This window comes from Chanodichthys erythropterus, chromosome 13, assembly GCF_024489055.1.
Source record: "Chanodichthys erythropterus isolate Z2021 chromosome 13, ASM2448905v1, whole genome shotgun sequence".
NCBI classification, from domain to species: domain Eukaryota; kingdom Metazoa; phylum Chordata; class Actinopteri; order Cypriniformes; family Xenocyprididae; genus Chanodichthys; species Chanodichthys erythropterus.
The window spans coordinates 8,741,840-8,756,148 of NC_090233.1; the positions used below are offsets into that span (position 1 = coordinate 8,741,840).

The following is a 14,309-nucleotide window of genomic DNA, read 5'->3' on the forward strand; positions in this document are numbered from 1 at the left end:
ATGTCCAGGTCCCATTCAGCCCATCAAGCAGATATCTGACTATTTCCCCCGTTACCCACGGGGTCTCCCCCCCACAGCTCCTCCGGCCCTCAGCCGTGCCAGCTCCCTGCGGAGCAGCTCCACCAGCCAGAAGTCAGAGGGCCCGGCCGCGGACCCCAACAGGGATGAAGAAGATCTGGACCAAGCCTTCGGCGCCACCGCACTCGTGGCCAGCAAGAAGGAAGAAGAGCCGGATGTGGAAGGCTACGATTCAGACGACTCCAGTGAGTAGTTGTTTCTTACTCCTTTTCTTTGTGCCACTCTAGAATGACAACTGTTGCCTCAGATTCCTCTGTCTGTCTGTTTGTTTGAAAGGAGCTCCACTGGCAGCTCTGATTGAATGCTAGGAAACGGCAGTGGTTTATTTAGCACATGTGATGCTTTGGGTTCAGACAGACAATGTTTAGAAGGTGAATGTGGGTTGCATCGAGCCTCTTTGTGATCCATCTGGTCTTTGTGTTCGTTCCTTAGACGACACATCTTTAAAGCGATTCTTGAGGGCATCAGGTGCGAGTCATCGGTTCCTGTTGTATATCTATATCTGTAGAGCTCTTGCCTGTCCCAGATGTAAATCCTATTATGGACCTCTGCCTGCCTCTCTGTTTGGAGTCCGGTTTTCAATCATGGCAGCCTGTAGACTAGATTAGATAGAGCCCTGCGGTCTCATGTGGTTATTTTATCATTATCGTGCTCTGTCTTAGATGGGGTTAATCCATACAGTGTCAAGCTCAACGTGTGCGCCCGAGCATGTGTGCCGATGAAAACACGAGCGGCTTTAAAGCTGCAACGATGGGGTCTGGATCTAATCCTGGACGGCTCTGGCATAGCATGCACTGCTCTGTTGCTGACAGATGTTAACCTTTGACCTACGTGCAAGATCAAAACACCCTTAAAACAGAATCAAGTCATTTCAGTTCCGATGCACCCTATGTAGGGAGCTCACTAAGTTTTGGAACAGAGCTATATACAAGTCTTAAAGGAATAGATTTCCCCAAAATGAAAATACAAGCACATGTCATTACACCTGAATGACTTTCTTTCTTATGTGGAACACAAAGAAAGGCATTTTCAATTGAAAGTCAATGGTGTCCAAAACAGCATTGGTTGCCATTGATTTTCATTGTATGGCCAAAATAGAAACACTGAGACATGTTTCAAAAAATCTCCTTTTGTGTTCCACAGATAAATAAATTCATACAGGTGAGTAGACGATGGTAGGATTTTCTGAACTATGCCTTGAAACAAGACAAATTAGGACATCAAAAAGCAGATTAATGTGTAAAAGGGAGCAAATTTGTAGAACGTTAACCGTCCAAAGATTATCTAAAGTGCATCTCTGTCGTAGTATAATTGCATGCTTTGCTGTCGACCGCAGTAATCAATATCAATCACTCATAAGCAACAATCTGTCACAAGTTGATGAAATGTACCTGCCGATAAAACCAGTCCTTGACTTTTCACAAGGGAATGCAATGCATGTAGATGCTGTATCTGCGGGTGCGATCGTTAAAGCAGAGCATCGCGGTCTGGTGCGCCCGTGTTTTATGATGATAGATTAGCATGGGGCTATTGTGCTGTGATTCATCAGTGTTTCGCTCTAAATCATAACCCTCTTCCTGTTCTCTCATTCTCATCTGTTGTCTGAATCACAATGCACATATTAGTTGCACAACAGAGAGACAAATTAAATCCTAACCTGACATGTTTGTTATGTGACTCATAAAATACAAATAAGCCAATTATACTAATTTGCCAGATCATTTAATGGTTCGAATGTCTCACTGGGATTTTAGCAGTCACTTAAGAGGAAGAAAATCATCTCTGAGGGACTGAACTTGAGGCTTTTCTAATGCAACAGATGGATTACAAGGAAGTTCCACAAACATTTGGCGATGGCGTTTCTTCAGCTCTGCCGACAAACCGAGTTGAGTACTATAAGACAGATTGCAAACAGAGCAGTCTTCTGTTTCTGAGCTTAATTAAGAGCCGGATCCAGACAAAATTGGACTTGAATTTTAGCTGAGCATTTTTGTCAGTTGCAAACATGCGATGGGATGCTTCATCAGTAAGCTTGGGAGAATTAAAAATACAATGATGAATTCCCAGTAGGCTTCGAAGCCCCTAACAAAATACCACCTGTTTGTCACTCATGCTGAGAGCCTTGCTGACCTGTTGACTTGAATTAACTAAACACAGACGCTTTGGGAAAACAAGCCACTTTGACTGATGCAATCCTCAACCCTTCACTCATGAGTACCTGTTCACCCTGTACCAGGGAAGCAGATCCTTGGGGTTTTGTACCTCTGGTGATTTCTGTGCACTGCTACGTGACGCATACCTCAGAGAGAATAATCTTCAGTCTAATGGGGCGTTCACATTGACAGCCTTTTGAAGTGACCAGGAGTCATTTGTTTTTAATAAGAATTGGTCGACAAACATATTACCCCTCCTCCAAAGTCAGCCTCATATAGCTTCAAACCCATAAGACTTTCATTCATCTTTGAAACACAAATGACAATATTTTTAATGAAACCTGAGAGATTTCTGTTCCTTCTTTGGAGGAAAAAAAAACAAAAAGCATGCTTTATAGACACAAATGATCATTTACGCTGTATGTCCTACGCCTTCCCTATTCAACTTACGCAATGAACGTGGCACCAGTTCCGTTTTTTCTGTAAGTTTAATAGGGAAGGTGCAGGACATTTAGCATAAGCTTTTTGAAGAATACGGAATCGCGTTCTGGTGGAAGCACTTGTAATGCGATCATTTGTGTTTATAAAGCATATACATTTACATTTTTTTCAAAAATGACCGATCGTTTCTCTAGATAAGACCCTTATTCCTCGTCTGGTATCGTTTAAAGCCCCTTGAAGCTGCACTGAAACTGTCATTTTGACCTTCAACCGTTTGGGGTCCGTTGAAGTCTACTATAAGGAGAATAATCCTGGAATGTTTTCAACAAAAACCTTAATTTCTTTTCGACTGAAGAAAGAAGGACGTGGACATCTTGGATGACATGGGGGTGAGTAAGTTATCAGGAACATTTTATTTGAAAGTGGACTAATCCTTTAAAAACAACCCAAGTTGGGTTGAAAATGGACAAACCCAGAATTTGGATTGTTTTAACCTAGCTAATGCGTTGTTTCAACGCAGTGGTTGGGTTAAATATTTGCCCAACCTGCTGGGTACTTTTATTTAACTCCACTATTGTTTAAAAAATACTGTGTTGCTTGCTTAAAATGAACCCAAAATATGTTGGAAATTAACATTTTATTAATACGTTTAATGAATAATAATTAAACAATAAACATTTATTAAATTGCTTATTACTAAATGTTCACCTTTTATTAGTATTGTTGTCTCTAGTAATTATGTGTCTGATTTTTAATTTCCAACCTGTTTTGGGTTCATTTTAAGCCAGCCATAAAGTCATTTTTGAACAATAGTTGGGCAAACAATTTATCCCCACAGCTGGGTTAAAACAACCCAATCGCTGTGTAGTGTGAATATGGGCAGTATGAATGAAATTCGGACATAGATCCGCCATGTTGTTATTGTCACATGACCTACCAGCGTCTGTGCCATTCACAAATCAATTCAATGCCACTTCACCGATGATCACAAATCCTGTCCCATGACCTCATGGGATAGTAAAGTGTCCATCAAATGCGCACTTCAGAATCTCGGCAGAAGTAGTAGGTCATCCAGGTGTTATGAATTTGGACATACTGCTCTTGGCATACTGTTTTTGTTTTTTCTTTGCATACTACTGTATATATATATATATTGATTTTGAATGCACCAAAAGTGATTTGGCTTTTATTCACAAATAAACAGTGATCAACATACATAGAGCACATCAGTTATGGTAAACACAGAAGCTCAATACTTGCTTGATGTGCGAGAACCAATGAGTTTTGTTCTTGCATGTCACGCAAGTACATCTGAGCTTCTGCAAGAACAAATCGGGTTCGTTCTTGTGTGTTAAAAGAAATACGATTGAGCTTCTGTTGACCATATTTGATGCGCTCATCTCTCAGGTTTCATTAAAAAATATCTTTTGTGTTTCAAAATGAACGAAAATCTTATGGGTTTGGAACCACATAAGGCTGAGTAAATGATGATAGAATTTTTATTTTTGAGTGAACTCTTTAATATCGAAAAACATAAATAGTGGCACTCTTCTGATGCAGCTGTACAAGAAGTTGCCGGCTGTCACAGATTTAATTATTGTCAATGTTAATGCACCTTTCAGCTGCAGACAAATAAAACAACTTTTCACTTTTCAGAGGCCAAAGAAACGGTTTTTTTTTTTTCTTAGATCAATCCAACATGATGTTCTTAGTCATGCATAACCCCACTGTATTACTCTATTAGAATCTGAAACGGATATCGCTTGAGATGCATAGAGAGATTATAGAGTGCTTGTTTGTTTGTCAGATGACTGTCTCACAGTTACATAAGCGATTGTGTTTCAGTTCAGAATGTCATATGCAATCATATATTTATGTTTAGGAGGATTAGAAGTTTAAGCATCATTAAATATACCTGGTTGAGTCATGACATATTAGCCCTGCAATTAAGACAGGCCATTACTGGGAAGTTGCACTATAGGTTAATTGTTTTCTAGGCTTTGGTCAATCAGGCTGAAAGCGATATAAAAGAACTGTTCACCAGATACTCGTTGGATTACATAACAGTACTGGAGTTTGGGATTTTTTTTCTTCTTAACCCTGAGGTGGATGGGATTTTAAAAGATTAGTTGACAAGAGACAGAATGAACTTGCAGAAAATCTCCTCGCCATCCACTCGACTTTAGAATGCCTGGCTTTAGTTGGACAGAAATCTCTGGAATATATCCAAGGTTTAGATGTGTTTGTGAAGAGTCGATTCTGTGCTGATCGATTTGATTTCCAAATTGGTTTGATGACTTAAGATGGGAGATCCACTTCTCTTATGGCATTCCCAAAGTACAAACTACGGCCAGAGCCATAGCTTGGGTATCCGGGGTCCAGTGCAAGTTATTGCTGTGGGCCCTCCGCGGTTTCTCTTGGTGGAAATCAGCCCAAGAATCGTCACCACCTTTCTCCCCTCTAGCAACGGCTCTGCTAATGGCACATCTGAAGCTAATAGTGCCATAACTCCTATGAGATATCACTTTCCCACATGAACAAGGTATCCGTAAGGATCAGGCAGGACACCCTCAAGCACAATGAGGACACTGGAACATCATGTCTTTTTTTGTATTTACGCTTCTCCTAGTAAACATGACAAAAAAATAAACATCCCCTTTGTATCTTGTCATCATTTGTCATCTGTGACAGTGCTTCTCAACTTGTTTCAGGAACTCTAGTGGTAACCTACTGTAATATGGTGTCAAACACATAACATAACCACCTAAAGCATCCTAGCTTCCATCTGGCACTACTGTTCAAAAGTTTGGGGTCAGTAAAAATTTTCTCATGCCCACCAAGGCATAAGTACAGCTAAATTGTGAAATATTATTACAATTTAATATAATGGTTTTCAATTTTAATATATTTTAAAATGTAATTTGTTCCTGTGATGGTAAAGCTGAATTACTCCATTCTTCAGTGTCACATGATCCTTGATAATATGTTGATTATTACTCTGTAAAAAAAAATATTTTCATGATTTTCACATTTTTTCTTTCGTCAAATCAACTTTAATTCTAATTAATGTGGTTCTGATAACATAATATCTTGAGTTTCTTTAGATTAAATCAATCAATCACCTTTGTTGTATTAACTCAAATTTTTTATTTCAATAAACTCAAAATGTTAAGGCAACCAGGTAACTTTTTTAAGTTAAACCAACGATTCTTTTGGGCTGCTTAATATTTTTCTGAAAACAATGACACTTTTTTTTTTTTCAAAGTCAAAAGCATTTTATTTGAAGTAATACTCTTTTGTAACATTATAAATGTCTTTATTGTCACTTTATCAATTTAATGTCTCCTTACTGAGTAAAAGTATTAATTTCTTTTTAAAAAATCTTACTGACTCCACAACACACACATACACACGCATTATCATATTGGTAAATTTGCATGATGAAGACCAGACACCAAGTGTAGCGTTATCTGATGTGTTTTTTGTCGACTTGGATGTTAATTGATACAGAAAAGTGCAACACCGACTGAGCAGACCCCCAACTTAGTCCAATCAAATCGCATCTGATCACAGGTTCATTAATGATGTCCCATAGCGCATCAGAGACATGATGCAGAATATCTCAGAATATTATTCTTGTCATGGAGCAATGTTAATTTCATAAGTACGAGACGAAGATTGATGCATTTGCCTAATTGGGAGAACCTTTTTAAATGATCCTACTTATGTCTAAACTACATGCTCTTGACCTGTAGAAATAAGGCACAGTACTAACAACATGACCAAAATAGAAACTGTACAATTAGGTAAAGTTGAATTTTTTTCTGATCAGATAGCAGGTATGTTATTGTAGCAGTGCCATTGTGCCATGGATTGTACAGTCAGTCCCTCTGACACATAAAGCGAAGGCACGCTCAGGTATAAGCAGGGGGAGGATTTCCTGAAAGCAGGCTACAACCTTCTGTCGAATCCTATTAAACAGCCTATCTGCAAGCTGTCGTGAGATAACAGATAACGAGAGGAATAGACTGTATTTTTCCCTGTGTTTGTGCCCTTGGGGTTTTCTAGATGGGCCTTGGTTATGAAAAAAGCATGCCATGTGTGTATGGTCAGCTCTGGAGATATATTATACACCAAAAACTACTGGGTGTGGGAAACAAATGGATAATTGTATTTTCCTTTTTTTTTTTTTGTTCTTATTTTTCCTTTCCTTTCCTTTCCTTTCCTTTCCTTTCCTTTCCTTTCCTTTCCTTTCCTTTCCTTTCCTTTCCTTTCCTTTCTTTTCCTTTCCTTTCCTTTCCTTTCCTTTCCTTTCCTTTCCTTTCCTTTCCTTTCCTTTCCTTTCCTTTCCTTTCCTTTCCTTTCCTTTCCTTTCCTTTCCTTTCCTTTCCTTTCCTTTCCTTTCCTTTCCTTTCCTTGAATGTTTCTTTTTTTGCTTTGCTGTCCATTTTCTTTCCATTTTCATTTCCTTTCATTTAATTTGTCTATTCCTTTCCTTTACATTTTCCTTTAATTTCATTCCATTTCATTTGCCTATTCCATTCCATTCCATTCCTTTCCTTTGTTTCCTTTCCTTTCATTTCCTTCTGTTTCTTTTCTTTGCTATTCATTTCATTTCCTTTCCTTTCCTTTCCTTGTTTCTTTGCTTTGCTGTTCATTTCCTTTCCATTTCTTTTCATTTCATTTGTCTATTCCTTTCCTTTCCATTTTCCTTTCCTTTCCATTTTCCTTTAATTTCATTTAATTTGCCTATTCCATTCCTTTCCTTTGTTTCCTTCCCTTTCATTTCCTTCTGTTTCTTTTCTTTGCTATTCCTTTCCTTTCCTTGTTTCTTTGCTTTGCTGTTCATTTCCTTTCCATTTCTTTTCATTTCATTTGTCTATTCCTTTCCTTTCCATTTTCCTTTCCTTTCCATTTTCCTTTAATTTCATTTAATTTGCCTATTCCATTCCTTTCCTTTGTTTCCTTACCTTTCATTTCCTTCTGTTTCTTTTCTTTGCTATTCCTTACCTTTCCTTGTTTCTTTGCTTTGCTGTTCATTTCCTTTCCATTTCTTTTCATTTCATTTGTCTATTCCTTTCCTTTCCATTTTCCTTTCCTTTCCATTTTCCTTTAATTTCATTTAATTTGCCTATTCCATTCCTTTCCTTTGTTTCCTTACCTTTCATTTCCTTCTGTTTCTTTTCTTTGCTTTGCTGTTCATTTCCTTTCCTTTCCTTTCCTTTCCTTTCCTTTCCTTTCCTTTCCTTTCCTTTCCTTTCCTTTCCTTTCCTTTCCTGTGTTGCTTTGCTTTGCTGTTCATTTCCTTTCCATTTTCCTTTCCTTTCATTTCCACTTTCCTGTCCTTTTGTCTTTGTACATTTGTTTTCTTTAATTTTCTGTTCCTTATTTTTCTTTTTCCCCCTTTACTTTCCATGTAAATTTCTTTATTTTATCTTCCTTAATTGTTTCCTTTACCCGTTCCTTTCTGTTCCTCCTTTTCCATTCTGTGTACATTTTTTTTCTTTTCATTTCTATTCCTTATTTGTTCCCTTCCCTTCTTCGTTTCTTCCTTTGTGGATAGAGTGAATAGATCAGAGTGAAGTCCTGTCTGCCATCTGTGGCTAGCATTGATGGAGTTGTGTCTTGTTTTTCTGTTTGTGTGTTGTTTATGTCACATCTCTCTGTGTATTCAGGGAGCTCGCTGACAGATTGACAGATGCGGTTGTTGACAGACAAGAGTGAAGAATGGAAACATGCCATACAGTACATGGGTTTCAGAAATCATTAACAATTCAGCTTTTTTTTAACAATGAAAGGGAACACAAAGTAAAATATAGTTGTATTATAGTCCTGTAAGGCTTTTACCTTGACATGTTCAGCCTTTGTTTGTTGATGTCTATGGAAGTAAAATAATGCCATGTGTTTTTGGCGCTCTGTGGTGTGACTGACACATCGCTGTAACACTTTAGTTCAAACAGAGGCAGAGCGCACGTGAACCGATCATCTTTTCTGCTTTACAACATGAAATAAACATGAATGGATGTAGGATGAATGGATACCGAAGGTATGTTGAAAGATCCAGTACAACTTACTGAAATCCGTATCATGTCAAATGTAACGTTAATCGATCAATCATTGTTTCAGCCGTGGAAAAGCGCCAATAAAATAGCTTGTAAAAATGTCACATTTACCGTAACATGTTCGTCAGCTACAAAAATTAACTTTAGAGTGAAGCATTTTGATATATGTCCACTGTGACTATAGGCCATTGCGTACTTAACATGTGCTTCAATACTGAATGTATAAATCCGTTTTATGACGGCCACCATTTAAATGTTTAGGCCAATATTAAAAATGAGTAGAAACATAATTATTTCTTTCCCTCAATACTCCAGGATTCCCCTGCCGTCGGGACATATAGAATGCTTAACTTATCTTTATAGACTAACTACAGGGATATAAAAGACCACCAAATGCACACATTATTGAGAATGTAGGTTATAGGCCACAGGCAAGCAGGTGGACTTAGAATATGGACGTAACGTGCAAAGTTTGACGCTAAGCGTTTCCCAGTGAAATACTGGCATAAAGTTGGCTTGACATTGGATGGTCGATTTTTGCAAATTTAGGCATTGTCTCTAAAGTTACATATGAGATTTATAACTTCAATAGCATTTATAGAGAATTACTTAGTCATAAAACCAACTGTAAAGTGTTCATGTAGATTCCTGAAATAGATTTCAGGTATGATGCACACCTTTTAGATCGTTATATATTTTACTTAGCCTACTGTATGCTCATTCACATAATGTACCATAATTTAAAGCTCTATAGTATTTGAAGAGAATGAATTACAGTCTGTAAAGCGTTCATGTAGGTGTGATGCACAATTTTTAGACTGTTGATAATAAATATGAACTCATGCTGCAGTAAAATAGTAATATTTACACGATTTGACAGTTTATTTTTATTTATCTACCATATACCATTATTTTAGATTGTTTATATTAAAACAAATAGAAGCTCATGCAGTAGTAAAAAAAGCAATTTTTTTATTTATTTTATTAAATATAAAAAATCTAAAAGTGCATCATGCCTGACACCTACACCAGAACATTACAGTTTATGACCGTTAGTCATTATCTTCAAATAATATTGAAGTTAGAAATGTGTACACCAATATCGTATGTAACTTTAGAAACAGTCCCCAAATTTGCGAATATGGACCTTCCAATGTCAAGCAAACTTTATACCGGTATTTTACTAGGAAACACTTAGTGTCAAACTTCACACATTACGTCCATATTCTGAGACAACCTGCTTGTTGAAGAAGTATGTGAACCACTTGCAGAATCTGTGAAAATGTGCAAAATTTTAACAAAATAAGAGGTCATACAAAACACTTATTATTTTTTATTTAGTACTGTCCTGAGTAAGATATTGTACATAAAAGATGTTTACATATAATCCATAAGACAAAACAAAAAGCTGAATTTATTAAAATGACCCAGTTCAAAAGTTTGTGAACCATTGATTCTCAATACTGTGTGTGGTTACCTGATGATCCACGACTGTTTTTTTGTTTTGTAATGTTTGTTCATGAGTCTCTTGTTTGTTCTGAGCAGTTAAACTGAGCAGTTAAATCCTCCAGCTCCTGCAGATTCTTCAGTTTTCCAGCATTTTTTGCATATTTGAACCTTTTCCAACAGTGAATGAATGATTTTGAGATCCGTCTTTTCACACTGAGGACAATTGAGGCACTCAAACTCAACCATTTAAAAGGTTCAAACGTTCCTTGATGCTCCAGAAAAAAACCTGATGCATTAAGAGTCGGGGGGTGAAAACATTTGAAATTTGAAGATCAAGGTAAATCGCATTTCATTTGTCTTCCAGGAAACATGCAAGTATCTTCTGTCGTTTCTGAAGGGCAGTACTAAATGAAAAAAAAGGGAAAAAAAGATATTCAAGCGAAAGAAGAAAAATTTGGACCTCTGCATCCTGTTCAAAAGTTTTCACCCCCCGGCTCTTAATGCATTGTGTTTCCTTCTGGAGCATCAGTGAATGTTTTAACCTTTTTTAATAGTTGTTTGAGTCCCTCATGTCTTCAATGTGAAAAGACGGATCTCAAAATCATTCAGTCACTGCTGTGAAGGGTTTAAATATGCAAAAGATACTGGAAAAATGAAGAATTTTTGGGACCTGTGAATTTTTTCTGAAGAACAGAGCTCAGTTTAACTGCTCAGAACAAACAAGAGACTCATGAACATCCATCACAAAACAAAACAAACAGTCGTGGATCATCAGGTAACCACACACAGTATTGAGAACCAATGGTTCACAAACTTTTGAACTGGGTCATTTTAATAAATTCAGCTATTGTTTTGTCTTGTGGATTATATGTAAATATCTTTTATGTAAAATATCTTACTCATGCATTTTGTATGATCTCTCTTATTTTGTTAAAATTTTGCACATTTTCACAGATTCTGCAAGTGGTTCACATACTTTTTCTTGCAACTGTATAGCATAGGTGCGAGTTCTGAGGTCTTTTATATCACTGTATTTAGTTTATAAAGATAATCAGCCTCAGACTCCAGAGGGTTAAGCATTCTATATGTCCCGACGGCAGGGGAATCCTGGAGTATGGCGTGTGAGGGGAAACCCCAGTACTGCAGCACAGCCATCATATAAAGTTAAGGAAAGTTATATGTCTATCTCAGATTTAACGTATGAACTGTACATCAGCATCGGAGAATAACATTATAATTCCGCTCACATGCTTACATTTAGGCTACACAGGGAAAGTAACAGTGAAGACATTGAATTCAATGTGTAAACAACTTTTGTGTCTTTATCAGCTTTTCTGCATATATTCTGGCCCTGATAATCATCACATACATTTACCGCTTGCTCCGTTAATGTAAATCCATTTTAATGAATGAAATGAATGACTTGCTCTATCTGTTGCTCTACTCTTCATCAACACATGCTTGCACCACCTGCTGGTGAGGTCAACTAACAGCAGATTACGCTCGGTACTCTATTGCTTTTCCTGCAGCTCCCAGATGTGAAATGTTGAAATTTGAACCACTGAATTTGTGGATGCGAAATAAAATAGACAGATAATTGCCTGCTGAATATTATAGGTTGTATTTTTAAACAGAATTAATATTTTGGAAGTGAAATCTGAACGTTGAATATGGATTATTGCATTTTTAACGATGAAAATGTGTGTGAAATGTTTTGAATTGAAATATTCACAGCTTAAATATACAACTATGTTGAATTTCAGCCCATAAAAAAATTGCCCTAAAAATGCAATGAATTAAATTACAAGCACGGTTAATGCAATGCAAGTAGTGCAATTCAAGATGCTTTTTGTTTCAAAAACTTATGGCATTATTTTACTTCCATAGATGTCAAAGTTAATTAATGAGAATGCTGCTTTAAAGCATTATTTTTTTACTTGTACCTCAAGTCAGGTGTAGCATCTCTATAATACTCATTTTTCTTTCTTTTAGCACATTGAGTGAAAACATTTTTGCTTTAATGCTCAGATCTCCAACAGATCTGTTCATTTTTCTCCATCCACACGTTAAGACAGGATTAACTTTTATCTGCCCAGACGGCTGTACGATACCCAGCCCCCACAAACCCCTGACCCACACACCTACACACTGCATGTAATAAAAGCTCACAGAAGGCCACAATAAAACACAGTCGTGGCAAAGATATAAAACAATGTAATGGGTTTATCTAGGTGGATTGTTGCACGAATCAGTAAAATTAGTTTTTGCAAATTTAAAGTGTCTGTTATTCACCTAACATTTTTTTTTTTTTTTTTTTTTTTTGGGAAATAGTCAATATCTTTGCCTTGCACCATGTCCTAATGAGGCACAATGTGACTTAATGTCTGTGCTTACTGAAATCAAAAGTGATGTGTGACATCACAGCTAGAGCATCACATCACAGTTCAAATTTTCAATTGTGAATTAATATTACAATTTAATATAGCTTTTTTCTATTTGAATAAATGAATGTAATGTATTCATATGACGACAAAGCTGAATATTCAGCATCATTATTCCAGTCTTCGGTGTCACATGATCTCAAGAAAAATTTCTTATTATCAGTGTTGAAAACAGTTGTGCTGCTTAATATTTTTGTGGAAACCATGATACATTTTTCAGGACTCTTTAATGAATAAAAAAATTAACCAAACAGTCTTTTTTTGTCACCTATAGGAAGAAGAAAATGCATAAATGTCACAAACAGCTTGGCTATACAGTTAGTGAAGACCAAAAAAGTTAAGCGAGACCCCTATATGTACAGTCTGGATCAGTGTAGGCTAAACCAGGCTTTGTGCCAGTTGCTATATCTGTGAATTTTTCACACTCTTTACATAACCTAAAACAGGAATTCCTGAAGCAGACTGAGGTTTTCGCCTTTGTTTCTATGGCAGCAGATAATTTGTAGTGCGCCACAAGGGCATGAGGTGAGTCCTCAAAACCATTCAAAAAAGCTGGTTTGGAAGGGAAAAAAAACTTTGGTGGCTATTTTTGTCATTTGTCATTAACTAAAACCTTGTCACATTACTGAAAATAAGCATCAACAGAGGTTTTTTTGTGACTCATTATGGTAAGTGGGAAAGAAAAAGAACATGATGCTCGGTTCATCTTGATTGTAGATTACATTTCACTCTTCAAATATTGTCATAATAACCAGTGTTCGATTGTGTCAGAGCTCCGATGGAAAAAATGCCTAAATCCTAAAATAAAATGTAAATATGCATTAATATGGAATCCTGCAAAATTCATTAAAACTTCAAGAAAACACACTATCATGAGAAAATATCTAATGGAAGAGGAAAAATTCTTATTCCACAGTTTCAGATCTCATGCTAATTCATCCTTTTGTAATCAATTAAAAGTTTAGCTATTTGACAATGGATATATACCAGGAACAGGATCGATTTTAATTCCATTTTAGTTAGTGATTTCACTTCATTAAGTGGTGAGCTTGACTATTGTGTGGCAACTTTCCTAATCAAGCACTAACTACTTAACATTACCAATAAAATAATCTGTTAGAAAACAGTAATTCAAGTGCATGAACAATCATAAATTAAAGCTGCAAGCAGCAATGAAGGGCCCTCACAACCCATGCCACCGCCACCCAGTGGCTTTAGGAAAACAGAGCACAGTGGACAATATGCATATAGGAGGATATAAATATAGGAGAACAACATCCGTCAGTTGTATATGCCACACTTCCTGCTACCAGCAGGTGGCGATAATACTATAACTACATTTTGGCATGTAGTTGTTTTCAGGCGAGGGCACTTATTAAACGTGAAGTTTTGAAAACTCAAGATCTTTGCAATTTAACATCCCTAAGGCCTTAAGATTAAACCCACAGATTTTGCACCCACAAACTTTTTTGTAGGTATTGGGATGTTACATGTGTCTACCGAATTTCATACTTGTGCATGAAATGTAGCGCGAAGGGTGCTTAATTGAAATTTTGTAGGTGACGCTATCGAGCCGTTTTGCCACACCTAATTCTGAAACCCATATACAGGTATATACAAGGTACATTTTCACCACTTCTGATGTGTGTGCAGAGTTTCATGAGTTTTCGAGCATGTTTAGGCTC

The 14,309-nt window shown here is 36.9% G+C and overlaps 1 protein-coding gene across 5 annotated transcripts in view; it reads left to right on the forward strand.

Moving 5' to 3' along the window:
- doc2b (double C2-like domains, beta) overlaps positions 1 to 14,309 on the forward strand; it is a 286,240-nt gene that overhangs the window by 158,111 nt on the left and 113,820 nt on the right. For 4 of the 5 annotated variants that reach the window (XM_067407184.1, XM_067407186.1, XM_067407188.1 and 1 more), the window contains exon 9: positions 78 to 263. In XM_067407184.1, the coding sequence (XP_067263285.1) occupies positions 78 to 263 (186 nt within the window). Of the gene's footprint in view, positions 264 to 14,309 lie in introns of all 5 variants that reach the window. The other variant, XM_067407187.1, reaches the window with a different exon arrangement.